The following is a 14,280-nucleotide window of genomic DNA, read 5'->3' as shown; positions in this document are numbered from 1 at the left end:
TCAGCAGTCACTTATCTTCCCCGTTGCCAGCTCCAGAGAACGTCTTGCTTAATCTTTGTCAGATGCAACTTCTATTTCTTCAATGTCCTTTTCCCTGGGCTTGTGAGACCTCAGACTCTCCTTATTTTCTTCCTTCCTCTCTAGTTATTCCATGTCTGGCTCCTTTGATGCTCTTCCTGCTCTACATTCTCCCTTAAAAGACTAGCAGTTACTTACTTTCTTGAATTTAATTACCACTTATATCTCTCATCTCTGAGACCTAAGCTTCATACATGAAAAACCAACACACACTTAGACTTAGACCAACAAAACCATCTTAACACTGTCCTCAAATTCAGTGCTGTTTTCTCCCACCCTCTCTCACAGTCTGGCCTTCTTCCACCATTCCCTTTTTCACTACACAGAATCAGTCTTAACACTTCTCCAGATCTCATCTTCCACTCCACAAATCCAATCAATCAACAAGTCTCAATTTTTACTCTATATATGCACTGTTACTATCCAAACTCAAGCTCCCATAATCTTTCACCTAGACCATAATAACTCCTCAGTTGGCTTCCTCCTTCATAACAATTAGTCCAATCCAATCAATTTCCTATTCTGTTTCTAAGAGATCCCTCTTTAAACAGTGGTAAAATACACACAGCATAAAATTTGACATTTTAACATGTAATCCAATAGATCTCTTGAAAAACAGATTCTGGGGCCAGCATCGTGACATAGTAGGTTAAACCTCCTCCTGTGGCACTGACATCCCATATGGGCACCAGTTCAAGTCCTCGCTGCTCCATTTCCAATCAAGATGGCCCAAGTTCTTGGGTTCCTGCATCTGCGTAGGACACCCAGAAGAAGTTCCTGGCTCCTGGCTTTGGATTGGCACACCTCCGGCCATTGCTACCATTTGGGGAGTGAACCAGCTGATGAAAGACCTTTCTCTCTGTCTCTCCCTCTCTTTCTGCGGCTCTGCCTCTCAAATAAACTCAAATAAATAAAATGTTCAAAAAAAGTATTACTGTCTCTAATATTTCCATTTCAGAGATAGAAAATAGTGTGTCTGTGGGGGGGTCTGGGAATGGGGGAACATGGTCACTTTACAATAACTGTTTAAGATCACAAATATACATTGTAGGTCCCCAGGTATGTGAACAATGGAGTGCAGAGATGAACACTTATTTCAGTTAAAGTTTCCATTTCTTCACAGGAAAACAGAAATAGGTTCTTCTGAACATTACTACACATCATACTCCAGAGTACAACAAGAAGGTTCCAGATGGAGTTCACCCTCCTTTCTATTGCTACATTCCCAGCCTTTGTTTTCCAGTTTATAATGAAAAATAAATTAAAAGAATTACTTGGGGGCCGGCGCCGTGGCTCACTTGGCTAATCATCCACCTGCAGCGCTGGCATCCCATATGGGCACCAGATTCTAGTCCCGGCTGCTCCTCTTCCAGTCCAGCTCTCTGCTGTGGCCCAGGAAGGCAGTGGAGAATGGCCCAGGTGATTGGGCGCGTACACCTGCATGGGAGACCAGGAAGAAGCACCTGGCTCCTGGCTTTGGATTGGTGCAGCACAGGCTCTAGTGGCCATTTGGGGGGGGGGGGGTTGACCAACGGAAGGAAGACCTTTCTCTCTGTCTCTCTCTCTCACTGTCTAATTCTACCTGTCAAATAAGTAAAAAAAAACTTAAAAAAAAAAAAAAGATTCACTTGGAATAATATAATAAATACAATCCCATTCCCCAGCGGGAACCAGAATATCTGACAGCAGCCTAGGTGTGAGACTAATAAATTTCAACACTTTGCAATTATTTGTGTTTCTTCTAAACAACTTAAAGTAGCATACAAATTTACTACCATGACCATTTTCCAAGTAGAAAAACTGAGACAAAGAGTACTTTAGGAACATGTTCCAGAAAAGGAAGGAGTAAATGGTGAGATGAGAACCAGAAAGATACTGCTGTGTAGGCCTTTAATCTTAAGTATGTCAAAGAGTCAAGGTTCAAAAAGAAAAGGAAAAACTGTGGTAAGGATTAGGGCAGGAAAATTATAAATGTAACAAATGAAACAAATAATATCATAGCTAAAAGGCCAAGCTCCTCACTACTCACAAATGCACAGTATTTCATTGAGACATCATGATTTGTATGTTACCAATAAAGGTTCACAATCCAGTATCCACAGAAAACTAGATCCACTGAGGGAAAGGAAAGGCCCTGAAATGACAGGTCAATGCTAAATATATTTCCTATATTATATATATATATATATATTCCTAAATATATTTCGAATGGATCAAATGTCAACAGGCTTGTTGAAGAAAAATCAATTTAAATTTTGACAAAAAAAATTTGACTGATGTATGAAAGGTTTTCATGCTTTTTTAATACTTAATGAACTACACAAAGAGTATAACATAGTCAAAAATATAAATTTGGTATCATAAAGTCTTAGATTCTAATTTTAGTTCCATCACTAACAAGCTATATCTGTTTCTTCATTTATAAAAAAGGGCAATCCATCATACTTCCTAAATTCTTATTTTTGACTTAAATATTTGTGAAATCAGGATGTCTTATAATTACTATGTATTTTAGCATATAAAAAAAGTCTAGGGGGTGGAACTGTGTCACAGTAGGTTAATCCTCCACCTGCACCAGCATCCCATATGGGCTCCAGTTCTAGTCCCGTCTCTTCTTCTTCCCATCCAGCTTTATGCTACAGCCTTCTGAACCAGCGCTCTGTTATGGGAAAGCAGTGGAAGATGGCCCTGCACCCACGTAGGAAACCCGGAAGAAGTTCCTGGCTTCTGTCTTCGGGACGGTCCAGTCTGGCAGTTGAGGCCATCTGGGGAGTGAATCAGCAGATGGAAGACCTTTCTCTCTGTCTCCCCCCCCCCCCCTTACTGTCTGTAATTCTACCTCTTAAATAAATAAATAAAATCTTTAAAAAAAAAGTCTAAATCAAGGGACGTCTTATAATCTTAACAGCCTTGATTCTCAAGCTGGGAACTTTTTGCTCCCCAAGGGACATTTGGCAATGTCTAAAAATGTTTTGTTTTTGTCAAAGATAGGAATAGGGTAGAAAATACTACTGGCGACTAGTGAGTAGATGCCAAAGATATTGCTAAAATATTACAATGCACAGGACAGCCCACAGCAACAAAGAATTATCTGGCCAATAGTTCTGCAGTCAGGAAACCATGCTTTAGTCTTAGAAGGAGAAGAAAAATAACATCTACTTAATAGGGCTGTTCTCATAATTTAAAGAAACAATGAATGCTCAAAATAGTAATTAACACCAAGTACACATCTAATAAAGTAGCAACAGTTTTTTTTTTAAATCCTATGTGCTTACTTTATTTATCAACCAAAAAAATAACAAATTCCTTAACCCAGTCTTTCACATAATTATGTCCCAATTTGTCTCTCAAGCTGGATCACCCACTACTTCATTGTATAAACCTCCTCCAGTCAATCCGGCTTGTGTTGTTTGACCAAAACTACCTGGGTTTCACAACTCCATTCCTATCCACAGAACATTTCCTTCATCTGCAATGCCTACTTCCCACAGGCCTGGCTCTTCAGGGTCTACCTTAAATACCACCTCCAGTACTGAGCTCTTCCTCAGACCACTAAGGTTGAAAGCAACCCTCACCATCCACCCCCCAACTTTCTCCACCCTCTCTGGTCTCCCCCAGAATATCACTGTTCCAGTTACATGGCTTTTATCACAGATTTCCTGAACTCTTCTACAATTACACACTTGTTAGGTCTCTCCTACTAGAATATAATCTCTCTCTTTTTTTTTTTCTGAAGGATTTATTTTATTTTATTTGAAAGAGTTACAGAAAGAGGTAGAGACAGAGAGAGAGGTCTTCCATCTGTGGTTCACTCCCCAGATGGCCATATCCGAAGCCAGGAGCCAGGAGCTAATGCAGGTTTTCCATGTGGGTGCAGAGGCCCAAGCACTTGGGCCATTTTCTACTGCTTTCCCAGGCCATAGCAGGGAACTGGATCAGAAGAGGAGCAGCCAGGACTAGAACCGGCATTCATATGGGATGCTGGCGCTTCAGGCCAGAGCTTTAACCTGCTGCGCCACAGCGCTGGCCCCTAGAATATAAACTCTTAAAGGCATGGTTTAAACTATAGCATGTGACTGCTCATTAGACAGCTCCCCTTGAAACTCTCTCCTGTCATGGCTTCAGTGCTATTACACTTTGTTAATTCTCTTGCTAACTAATTGCACTTACTCAGCCCCCTTTTCCTCAGCTACCCCCTACCCCCATTCTAAGTATCCACTGCTCTAGATTCTTTCTTGAATTTCTTCTCTCTACAATTCACCTACTTTCAATTCAATTGCTGTGTTAATAACAGATTGCCAAATGATTATTTCTAGCCTCTCCTTCTCAGCTGTACTGCAGACCTGCATTTATAGCTACCTATGTCACTGGTTTTCTCAGACAAGATATTAAGCTAACCATCCAGTTCAGGGTTTTCAAGAACAAAGCTGCCTTCCATTCCAACTTGCTGTGGTCTACCAAGGCATCACACTTGATCCCTGCAGCCACTAACCTCAAAATCCTTATCCTCAATGGCTAGCGCTGTGGCATAGCAGGTGAAGCCGCCTGCAGTGCTGGCATCCCGTACGGCTGCCAGTTCCAGTCCTGGCTGCTCCACTTCCAATCCAGCTCTCTGCTATGGCCTGGGAAAGCAGTAGAGGATGGCCCAAGTACTTGAGCCCCTGCACCCTCGTGGGAGACCCGGAAGAAGCTCCTGGCTCCTGGCTTTGGATCTGCGCAGCTCTGGCCATTGCAGCAAATTGGGAAGTAAACCTCTCTCTCTCTGCATAACTCTGACTTTCAAATAAATAAATCTTTAAAAAAAAAATCCTTATCCTCCTGAGAACTTTAGGTGATCTTTACCCTCATATATTCTCTCCCTCATACATGCCAAATTCAGCCTTTTAGAAATACTAGTGATTAAATCTCTGCAACTTCTTTTTCTATCATTTCTATTCTTTTAATTTCTACCCTACAGTATAGTGGCTGAACACAGACTTAAGTCAGATTCCCCAGGTCAGATCCAAGCTCCATTAGCTGTGGGCTCCGGATGAGTTTCCAAACCTCCAGGCCTCACTTTCCTCATCAGTAAAACTGCAATGATTAACAGTTTCCACCTTGTAAGACTGTCATAAGGATTAAAATGAAACAATATGTATAAAGTGTTTGGACACAGAAAATGCTCAATTAAAGAGTAACAGTTTTATTACTATTTCCGCCTTACTTCAAGTCCTCATCATCTCTTGCCCAGATTCCTGCTGTAATGTCCCCAAATAGTATCTCTGCCTGATCCTCTCTTCACCACAATGCTACCCATTGCTCTCTCAATCTTCATACATATGTTAGAGTAAGATCTTACCTAGGATTTTGACAAGATCTGTTGGGATACACAAAGAAATATAACAAGATGAATTTCTAATAGCAAATGGTTTTATCACTAAACTAAATGGAATAAAAAGAAGAATGATAATTGGTAAGACTGAAATGATGAAATGACACTAGGAAGTGGGCCTTGAATTCTACATTAAGAACTTAAAATTCAAGAATTTTGTACAGAAGAGTGTCACAGAGGTTCTGTGAATACCATTGCCCCCAAAGGGAATTCAGTAATATCATAGCTTAAACTGAATTAAGCTCCTTAAATAGAGTAGTAGAGGCTACAGAAAGTTAATTTTCTCTTTCACAATTCACTTAAAGTAATTGGAGTATCTTTATTGCTTCAAATTCATCTACACAAAATTATTCTTTATTTGATTAAAATTGTATGTGTTGGAGCCAGCATAGTAGCAGAACAGGTTAAGCCACCACCTGGGACCTATATCCCCTATCTTAATGGCAGTTGGGAGTCCCGGCTCCTCAGCTTCCAATCTAGCTTCCTGCTAATGCACCTGAGACTCAGAAATTGATGGTGGAGTTTCTACCACAACATGGAGGCTCAGACAGAGTTTCTGGCTCCTGGCTTCAGCCTGGCCCAATTCTGGCTGTCATGGGCATCTGGGGAATGAACCACCAGACGAAACAGCATGCTCTTGCGCACATTCTCTCTCTCTCTCTCTTTCAAATAAGTAAATCTAAAAAAAAAAAAAAAAAAAAAAAGCATAAAACTGTCTGCATTCTTTCACAAAATAAACTTAACACTTGGGCTATTTTGAATATTTTTAGTATGAAGAGAAACATTAAGAGAAGCTACTGACATGAGACTTCAGATTAAGTAAATACTCCACATCTGCTTTCTAAGTATTATAGTGCTTGTACTTTATTTTTTATGGTTCGATCACTTCATTTTATGCCCACAATTGATTTCTAGCTGTCACTTTCAAAGACTGCTCCAACATATGGTTCTATTATTGACTACATTTTCAATGTCAAAAGTTAAATGTTTCTGACAGAAAAATGTTAGGTGCCTGAAAACCTAATATAGCATTGTTAAAGAAGTGATTTTAGTAAATCATACTTGCAGTTGGGCTTTTTGAATAACTGAATGCAATTAGGTAATATCTTTGAAATGTATTTTCTATTAACCTTTTAGGCATAACAGTGTTGGTAAATATTCACATTAAAAAATTAAAACTTTTTCTATTAACTTTTACCACATAAATTTGTTCTGGAGAACTGTTGACAAATGGTATACAAAATGTACAAACATAATATTCATAACATTGTATTAATTTCTTGCTACTAAGTCAATCTCTTAAAGTCTCATAAACTTGTTTTTCATACCCCTCCTTGAATATGGTCTTTTTATCTGTCCCAACTACTACCAAAAGTTGTTAGCTAAGTACCAACAATATTCATCTAAACCATCTGCAACTGAGTTAGGATCTGCCCAATCTTAAAAAAACAAAAACTTTAATATGTATTGTGTGCATATTTTTGCAGATAAGCTCATTCTGCAGAATGATAGAGTAAAAGGGTCTGAAAGCCCCCACTTGGCAGATGTTTAATCTTGTGTAAATTTATCTCTCTGTTCCCTCATCTGCAAAATGAGAACAATATCAACAGGGTTACCATAGGAATAAATGGAGTAATGTATTTAGAGCACTGGCATCTAACAAGTATGTCCCCCTCCACTAATATTTTACTCATTAGGGTCAGATCTCAAGGGGAAACATCTCTGCTTCTTACCAGCAGTGAGATGGTATGAAGTTGTAACCTCTTTGTATGCTGGTTCCCATATTTTTTAAACTGAGGAACACACTATGTCAGAGGTGTTGTGAACCCCAAACATAACACTTAACACCCAGCATCTAGCACAGCACCTGGCCAACACAGATTCCATTGATACTACATGCCTTTCACTTTCTTTCTTCTTCAAGTGTATTTAACGTGTCTCATCAAGTGGTCCAGATCTAGTAACCTCGCTGACACATGTCCAGAAAGCAGGCCATTTGCTGGTTAGCTGTCTGTGCATGTACAGCAGAATGTTGACATCTGTACTGTAAGTACCCTCTCAGTTTCAAATAGAAAGAAAATAATTTCTCTTATTCTCTCTTCTATTTCGTAATACTACTTTTCCACTTAGGTTACTACCCTCTCTCCATTTTTCTAAATACTTAAATGTCCTTCATTTACCTTTCAAATAGATATTAACTTCAATGGCTTAAGGTAAAACCAAAATACATCTGTTATTCTTACTTCTTACATCAATGGTGCCAGAAATTCAAAAGGAAAAAAAAAATTTTTGTGCTTCCTCCTATGCGTAATATTTCCAAAGAAACATTAAAATTTAAGTTTTTTCAAAAAGACTTACTGTATTTTGTTCCGATGGCAGTTCAATATCAAAGCATGAGAATTCAAACAAAATTAAAACTGTCATAAACAAAATTACATCAACATGAGGTTTTCCCAAAAAGTGAATTCAAATAATTTTCCAAGTACTGAGACTCATCTACTGGTTAAGATGAGGCAAATACTGAAAACAAATCGGAAATCAGCACTCTTCCAAAAGTATCTATATTTAACATGTGGAGAAAAGTTTGCAAATGCTAAGGAACTTTTCCATAAACATTTTATATATTCAATATTCATTAACGAGTCAACAGAAATCTTAGAAAATGACTCTAACAAGTTACCAGACTAAATTACAAGAGCATCTTCCAACGAGAAGCAGCTCTCTAATTTTTCTCAGCATTCTGCAACTCTGGCTCCTAAAGCTACAGCTAAGGAATTACAGCAGGAGGCCCTTTTCCTGTTGTTTTGCAAAGCCTGGGTTACAGAGGGAGTGTTAAAGTGCTACTGCACTATACAACGTCTGTGTCCACAGCACGCTGCTATGAAAAAGAAATTAACCAAGGTAGGGAGTTTTTGCTTCTCTGAATTTCTTTAGACACAATACATTTGGAAAAAGCAATGTCTCTGATAACATGAAAGGAAAATAGTGGCCCGTGGTCATCAAACTGAACACTGATTGAACAATGTGATCCTGAAATGTTACGGAGGGCTAGTGCAGGCTTCAAGAACGACAACACAATTAAGGCTGCATTTTGCAACAGGCCACCGTCCAGCCAGCGGAGCCTGAGCAGCGGCCATCACCACAAATGTCAAAATCAATACAGCGCTGCGTGCCCTCCGCCTCCTTCCACTGATGAAGAAACCAGCTCGGATTTCTTGGTAGTGTGGTCGCGATCAGGACCGAGGGCAGGAATGGATGCAGCACAGTGAGAAAAAAATGCACTAATTAAAATCTGAGTGGAAAACACGACAAAATTCCTCAGTGATTAAAAAAAAAAAAAAAGAAAGAAAGAAAAAGAAAAACACTTCTGCTACCCAACAAAAGGAACCGGGCCGAAACCCACCTGCCCATTCAAGGGCCCTTTCTTTGAAGCCCAAACCGGCCCTCTCTCCTCTTCCTGATCTCCCCTCCATCGCCCTGAACCTATTCGAGAAGACACGCGTGGAGGGGGATGCGCGGCTCGGGAACAAAAACCAGGATGTGCACGTCAGGAGGAGGAAGAGGGAAGACAGCACTGACCTGTTCCAAAGGCTTTGGCCACCAGCCAGGCCAGATTGCAGGCGATTTTGGCCCTGGAGAAATCATAGTGGTCAAAGGGCTTGATGGCTGGAACAATGAACGTCTTCTTCAGCTCCCGGGGGTCCGCGGCATCCCCCATCTTTCCCGGCGGCGGCTCCTCGGGGTGTCCGGACTCCCACCTTCACATGGTGTGGCCTCGCCGCGGCGGGGGTCCGGGGGAGGGCTGGGGTGGGCAGGGGCGGCGCGCTCAGACCATCAGGGCCGGGGCGAGGCCGCCCGGCCGCCGACGCGGGAGAAGACGCTCAGCTGTCCGCGCCGCGAGCCTGCCGCCGCCCGCGGGAGCCGCCGCCGCCGCCGCCGCTCCCGGGCATAGGAATGTGGCGGCGCCGCGTCCGTCCGTCCGTCCGTCCGCCCGCCCGCCCCGCGCCCCTCCGGGCCCCACGCCCCGCGAGCGCGCGTGTGAGCGAGGCCGCCTCCTCTTTGTCTCGGTTTAGTCACACGGGCCTGGGGGAGGGTGGGGGCTGGAAGGGCCCGGAATTTTAAGGGCGGGGGGCGGGGGAGTCCTTCACAATCACGTTGTGGAAAATGTCCCCGCCATCGCGGGGCCCGCGCGCCCTCTCTCCCGCTCCCCTCCGCTCGGAGCCGGGCGAGCCCTCAGGCCCCGCGGGGCGGAGGGGCGCGAGGGGCTCCGGGGGCGGCGGCCCACTCGGCGCGGCCGACGACGCTGAGGAAAACGTCAAAAAAAAGGAAAATCACTGCGGCTCGCAGGCCGCCGGCCGCCGCCTCAGCGCTGCCCTCCGTCGCCGCCGCCGCTTGCGCCGCCTCCCGGCTCTTCCTCCCTGCTGACGGCCAAGGCGGTGGCCCGGGAGTCGCCGCAAATCCCAAGCCCTCAGCTCCTGCCTTATCAGTTACGTCCTTGTAATTTTTTTTCCCCCCTCCCGGCTCCTGCCGCCCGGCCCCGGCGCTCCCCCTCAGCCGCCGCCGCCGCCGCCGCCGCTGCGGTTTTCCGGCTGCGGCACTGGATGGAAGGAGCCGCTGCGGGCCCCGCGCATGCGCGCTGGCGCGCCCGGCCCCCGCCCGCACCCGCCCCGCCGGCCGCCGGCGCACTGAGCATGCGCAGCCTCGTTCCGGGCGGGCGTCGGGAGTGTCGCTCGAGTGGACAGCGCCCGCGTCCTCGCCTCGGCCGCCGCGGCCGCTGCTGGCAGAGGAAGGGGAAGGGAGGGGAGGGGAGAGGGAAACCTCGCCGTGGCGTTCGTAGTCTCGCCACACGCTGGCTCAGCGAAGAGAACTGATTTGTTGAGAGTGCGCTTATTGTGTGGCGCACGCTCTGCTGCGAACTTGACCCGCGCGACCCTACCTGGTCCTCGCAGTGACCCTGAGGGGCTAGGGGTTATCTCTGGCTGACCGCGAGATTACGGAGAGGTGAGGCGATTGAGTCACACACGGGCTTATCCGGGACGGGATCTGTGGCGCTGCAAGCCTGTGTCCATCTGGTGAAAATCTCCGCTTGCGGGGTCTAGGTCAAGGGGCACCTCCGCCCAGGCCGACCCCTTTGCCTCAAAGCACACTGATGACCTTAGTGATCTGGCCTCCGCAAAGCTTTACGCCTTTGTCTTGTCGGCCTGTCGTCCCAAAGGGACGCGTGTGCTTGTCCATCGTGGTCCCTCTGTCCACCTGGCTTGCTCCTCCTCAGCCTTGCGGCCTCTTCGCCATAGTCACTCCTTCCAGGAAGCCTTCCCTGATAGCTGCTGACAACTTCGCAGTCAGGGTTGTCACACGGGTGCCTCCCAAAGCACCCCGTTCTTCTGTCATAGCACTTCCCACGACTATGACAGTCATCACTCACTTGTCTGTCCTAGACGACATGGTTGGTGGCAGGGTCTCTGTCCCCAGCACCTGTACGGTAGTAAATGCTCAGTTAATGTTTAGAGTCTGAGGGTAACGAACTTGTTGCATTTAACACATACTGAGCTCACCTGATTCACTCATCTCACAGCATTCCATTTTAATACATTTTCTACTGTTAATCATAAAACCCTGTATTATCTTCATTTTACAGATGAGAAAACAAAAGCTCAGAGAAAATTGAAATTAACCCACATCACACAACTCGTGAAGGCAGAGCCAAGATTTAAACATAGCACTAGCAGACTCCAAAGCCCGAGCTTTCAACTACTAGTGCCTCTTTTGTTCTCTACTATCTAAAACGGCAGTTCTACCAGCTAGCAAGCCCCTCGGATTCTGTTGAATTTCTCCCTGAACCTGGTGGGACACTACACATAAGACCTGTCAACAGTCTGAGACAGGATCAGAACATACGTGATGCTGATACTATGCTGCAGTGTGGTTGACGTGATTTTTTTCAAGAATTAATAGTGTTTTCCTTATCGGCAAGGCCCTTTGCTAGTAGGAATAGTAAAACTTACATAGACAGTAGTTCACAAAGTATATTCATATGAATACTAATTTCCAGGGGCCAACATTGTGTTGTTGTGGGTAAAGCTGCTGCCTTTGACACTAGCATTCCGTATGGGTGGTGGTTTACATTTCGGCTACTCCACTTCTGATCCAGCTCCCTGCTAATGCACCTGGGAAAGCAGTGGAAGATGGCCTAGGTGCTTGTGCCCCTGCACCCATATGGAAGACCCAGAAGAAGCTCCTGGCTCCTGGTTTTGGCCTGGCCCAGTCCTGGCCATTGCAGCCATTTGGGGAGTGAACCAGGAGATCTCTGTCTCTCCCTCTCTCTGTCTCTGTAACTCGGCCTTTCAAAACAAACAAATACACCTTTAAAAAAAAAAAGAAATTAATTTCCACATTCATTCTACTAAATAAGAATGATTATTTTCTTCTAATTCTAGATACAGGACTGAGGACCGTGGAGGTTATGTGACATGGCCAAGATTTCATAATTGACGCATAACCAAGTCTGGCTTCAAATTCAAGCACAAATCTGGCTCCGCTCTTCAAGCACCTTTCCCTGTGCCTGTTCCCTTTCTGGATCATGGAGGCCAACAGTGTCCACAAATAAATACAATACCATGCAAAAGCGGTGAGTACTGTAAGACAGCATGTGCAGGGAATATATGTGCCTAGGTAGCCTTGGAGAGTTCTGTTAAACGTAATATCAAGAACAACTTCAACTGGATTCTCAAGCACACAAATCAAATTATCAGAAACCTGCAGCCTAGAAAGGTTGAAGAGAGATGCTTAAGTCTTTTGCCAGTCGTCATAATAATCTGTGAGGCCATTCGAGGCTCTCACGCCTAATCACCTTTCTATGTCTGGGACCTAGAATGGTGCTTTGCTCAGTGTGTTCTGGGTAAGTGCTTGTTGAATTTCATTGAAAAGTATTTCAAGCTAGGTAAACAAGATGAGGAAGAGGGGGAACAAAGACAGCTACTCCAACTGGTCCTCTGACTCGGTGGTGGTGCTTTAGCAGGGATGGTGTTACTTTGGCCCAAGTTGGGGAGGAGGGTGTTTAGGAAAGGGGGAAACATAAGTAACAAAGAGCAGCTGTTACTTTCAGGGAGGCTGTGAAATGACTCGGGGTCATGGGAGGAGGCCGTTATGAACAGGGAAACACCCTGAGAACAAAGAAGAAGGATTCGTGTTCGGGGAGACAGACACTGTAATAGAGTGTTCTTTGTGACACCTTCAGAATGATCCTTTCAGAACTAGAAATCTCTGTGGGATATCTCTGTCAAGAAGAAATGCTCTCCCCAGCCTCCTTAAGGTATCGGACTTTGTTGAAAACAAAACCGAGGCCGGGTGGCTCTTTGGGCCTGCTTGTCTAACCGCACAGCTACTTTTTAACCCCAGGCTTAAGATCTCTGTGCACCGAGCAACAGTTCTTCACATTTCCAAATTCCCAACCCTCTGTTCTCCATTTTTAAATGTTTTTCTCATTTCTCCTGGAAAATCCAAAATGTGGCCAGATTTCTTTCCTTACGGCCATCTTCTATTTTCTCTGTCTTTGGATAGATTCCCTAAGTTCATTCACTCATTCATCAGCCAGTAGTGACTGAGCACCCAGGTGCTGAGGTTGCAGTTTTGAACAGGACAACTGAAGCTGCAAATGTTTAGTGAGAATACTTGGAGATCGTATGGCCTGAGCAGCCCAGATCCCGTACCTTGTTGCGTGTGTATCTCTGAAGCTAGAAACCTTGGTACTTCATCTGTCCCCTCAAATGCAAAGAACTACTAAAGCAGTGAGTCCTACATTGGACCTCATATTGTTTACTTAAATAGAAAGCGTGTATGCATAGCCTCACTGCAGCTAATGTGGAGCACGTCCTATGGATCAGGCGCTGTCTACATATATTACTTTATTTCATCTTCACCACAGGGATGTTATTATTCGCACTTGCTATTTGAGCAACCAAGGGGCAAAGGTCTTAAGTGGTGAAAACCTTAGGTTATTTTGAATCTCAGGGAACTAGAAAAAGAAAACTTGGAGTGAACCAAGTTGAGAATGCCCGAGGGGGTGGAGATAGGAAATGCTTAGCTAACTGACAACAGCAAGAGGTCAAGTTGGCTGAAGTGTAACAGCAGCTAATTAACCAATGTGCAACAGAAGAGTCTGTGCTGTGTGTCTGACTGTCCATCATTTCTAGACACAGTTGTGGCTTTCATCCCGATAGCTAACAGATTTTTATAAGGATTACCTCATCAACCCTCACAACAATTCCAGTGAGGCTTGTGTGGTATGATGCCAAGTGTGTGGCTGGAACGACTGAAACACAGGCCGCATAACTTCCCAGGCTCCCACCATGAGTCAGTGTCAGATACCAAACAGAGAAACCTGACCCTTGGGTCCCCAGGTACAGCACCGAGATTTCCCTAGGATGTGTTCCCTTTATTTATTCCCTATTGAAGCTGCTCTCCCTCTGGCTCCAATAATGAGCAAGGTGTCCATCATTTTTAAACACCACCGAAGGCAGGAAAGTGTTGGGAAGTATCGAAAGAACACAGGGCAGGAGTCCGGACTCTGGTTCCAGTACTGTTCGTTTCTGCCATGTGATTTGGGAGAACACACAAGCCTTCTCTGCTGTCAGATTTCCACTGCTGAAGAATGGGGTTCAGCCAGGCAGCTCCCAGGCTACCCCGTGCCAGCAGTTTGTGACAGAAGGTGACATCTGTCTACATCAGCAGATGCCCACCATTCAGGATTTCAGTCTCTAAAAGAGGAGTGTATATATATATATATATATATATATTCATGGTGTATCCTGAAAATTCCCAGAAACCTGCAG

The 14,280-nt window shown here is 44.6% G+C and overlaps 2 protein-coding genes across 6 annotated transcripts in view; one reads left to right on the top strand and one right to left on the bottom strand.

Annotated features, from left to right (window-relative positions):
- The window catches only part of CAMSAP2 (calmodulin regulated spectrin associated protein family member 2), a 119,406-nt gene extending 109,370 nt beyond the window's left edge, over window positions 1-10,036 (bottom strand). For 2 of the 4 annotated variants that reach the window (XM_070055073.2, XM_008268683.5), the window contains exon 1: window positions 9,029-9,300. In XM_070055073.2, the coding sequence (XP_069911174.1) occupies window positions 9,029-9,167 (139 nt within the window). In that variant the 5' untranslated portion in view covers window positions 9,168-9,300. Of the gene's footprint in view, window positions 1-9,028 lie in introns of all 4 variants that reach the window. The other 2 variants (XM_002717673.6, XM_008268684.5) reach the window with 2 other exon arrangements.
- A 116-nt stretch (window positions 10,037-10,152) lies between these two features.
- DDX59 (DEAD-box helicase 59) overlaps window positions 10,153-14,280 on the top strand; it is a 98,193-nt gene continuing 94,065 nt past the window's right edge. For both annotated transcript variants that reach the window (XM_089312082.1, XM_051821092.3), the window contains exons 1-2: window positions 10,153-10,450; window positions 11,887-12,077. The gene's annotated coding sequence lies outside the window, so the exon portion shown is untranslated. The remainder of the gene's footprint in view (window positions 10,451-11,886; window positions 12,078-14,280) is intronic.

The sequence above is a fragment of the Oryctolagus cuniculus genome, chromosome 13, assembly GCF_051225735.1.
Source record: "Oryctolagus cuniculus isolate XC-2025 breed Fujian yellow rabbit chromosome 13, ASM5122573v1, whole genome shotgun sequence".
Lineage (NCBI taxonomy): Eukaryota > Metazoa > Chordata > Mammalia > Lagomorpha > Leporidae > Oryctolagus > Oryctolagus cuniculus.
The sequence above is the reverse complement of the archived record's forward strand: the minus strand, read 5'-3'. Positions and strand labels throughout refer to the sequence as shown.